A 2,001-nucleotide genomic window follows, 5' to 3' on the forward strand; every position below is an offset into this window, starting at 1 on the left:
AACAAGGGATCTGGCTTCCCCTCCCAGGGCTCGCTCCTCTTCAAAGGCGTACAGACAAATGAGTGTGGCTTCTCTGGGGATAAAAATGCTTCACTTGTTTGGTTTTACTTAAAGCACCTTTTTCTGATGAGGATTTTCAGACTTTTTATTTCTTTGTTTTTCTGTCACTGATAGGCAGTGGGGCATTTTAAGTGAAATGCAGGGCTCCCTCAGTCCTTATCTATCTGCGGCACTTTGGTAATATGTACTCGGGCTGCTATTCTAATGAGCATTCTTTCAGATTTGCTCCCTAGGAATGTACACAGGTTGGATTCATAGTACGTCCTCCTTGGTCCTTCTTCCTTCGGACAAGGTGGGCTTTTCTTAATACTTCTTGTTGTTATGTGATCTTTCTTCTCAGCTTGGTAGTAACCAGATCACCTGGTTATGAAGTTTCCTGAGAAGTACCCTCTGGGAACACTCATCTCCCCACCAAGATTCCTGGGCTCTCCACTGACCGTGTAAGGCCAGGGGAGGCCTGCAGAAGTGTCCTTGCTGGCTGAGCCCTAATGCCATCAAATACTCTTTAGAGAACTGGATGGAGAACGAGACTCCTGTATCACCCACTTACTCACTGGGAAATATGAAGGACTTCTGGGGGAAGCATTTCTATACATTAAGACTTATGGGACAGGGTGAGATTTTCTTGTCCTTGCACCTTATTTAACTACAGGGTGGTAGCAGTGCAGTTTTTAATTAGGCAATAGATATCGATTTTTTTGTGAGTTATTCAAACTCTCTGTGCCTCAGTTTCCTCATTTTTAAAATAGAGGTAATCGCGGTACGTACCTAACAGGCCTCTAAATATAAGTGGTTAATAAACGGGAGGTATTTTCATTAAAAGGCAATATAGAAACAGAGGCTTTGTCAGCACAGTGAGGCAATCAAGTTATTCTCTGAGCAGGATTCTCTATGGACAAAAGACATGTTTGTTTGTGGCTCTGAAGTGCTCCCCTCCACAGAATCTGAAGGACTTAAAGCCTTTTCCAGCCACACCCAGATAAGACCTGGAGCCACTTCTGCGTGGAGCCACTAGTGATTCCAGGGGCACAGAGTTCCCTAAAGCGCCCCTCCAGGTGCCCTAGTTCAGGCAAACAGGACGAAAGTGTTGAGCAGAATCAGGGGGGCAGAGAAAAGAGAGACCATGTTGAAAAAGATTTCCAGATGACTATCCGAGGTAGGAGCTGTAAGGACCAGTGCAACAATCCAGCTGGCTTCTGTTCTTCTGAAAACATCTCCAACTTCAACAGCACCTTGGAGTCGAAGCCTACTGCCAGCACAGAGAAAGTGAATGGCAGACTCTTAGACCATTTTCAGCCTCCAGGCGGCCTCATTATTGACAAAGAATCTGAAGTGTACAAAACGCTGCAGGAGAAACAGGAGTCAAATGAGTCCCTGAAACAGTCCACATCATTCCTAGTTATGCAAGAAATCATAGAGTCTGAGGGAAAAAGGGATCCCACGAAGCCCTCAGGATTCAGAAGTGTTAGAGCTCCTGCTACCAAGGTAGCTTCATCGACTGGAAATGCTTAGAATTTGCCCATGTTGCTACAAATGTAGCACTGGCATTGTTGCATGTTTGTGAAGCTGCAGGACCATCCTCCCCCCCCCCCTTATGTGTGCACCAACTGTGGCACCAACCTGAAACAGAAGGGCCATTTCTTTGTGAAGGATAAAATTTGCTGTGAAAATCATGCCGGAGAGCAAGTCACACCACCTGAGGGTTATGATGAGGTCACTGTGTTCCCTAAATAATCAAGCAGATCTGCATAAGTCTTGCACACAGAATTGCATTGATAAGACCAATTATATTCTTTTGTTTGTGGCACATCATTGACAGCACTGCCTGCACAGTCCCATTTTAATTTCATTTTACACATTTTTTTGTCATCTTCATCTACCATGCCCAGTGCCATTTGCCATCTCCTCTCCCACCACACACACCAAGCTCACATATCTAAT

At 45.0% G+C, this 2,001-nt stretch overlaps 1 protein-coding gene across 1 annotated transcript; it reads left to right on the top strand.

Annotated features, from left to right (window-relative positions):
* The first annotated feature begins 1,203 nt into the window (after nucleotides 1-1,203).
* On the top strand, nucleotides 1,204-1,794 carry LOC134379054 (PDZ and LIM domain protein 1-like). Its single transcript, XM_063098311.1, is given in 1 exon segment — nucleotides 1,204-1,794. A coding segment is annotated over 1 exon segment (591 nt).
* Nucleotides 1,795-2,001: the final 207 nt, after the last annotated feature.

The sequence above is a fragment of the Cynocephalus volans genome, chromosome 5 (assembly GCF_027409185.1).
Source record: "Cynocephalus volans isolate mCynVol1 chromosome 5, mCynVol1.pri, whole genome shotgun sequence".
In the NCBI taxonomy this organism is placed as follows: domain Eukaryota; kingdom Metazoa; phylum Chordata; class Mammalia; order Dermoptera; family Cynocephalidae; genus Cynocephalus; species Cynocephalus volans.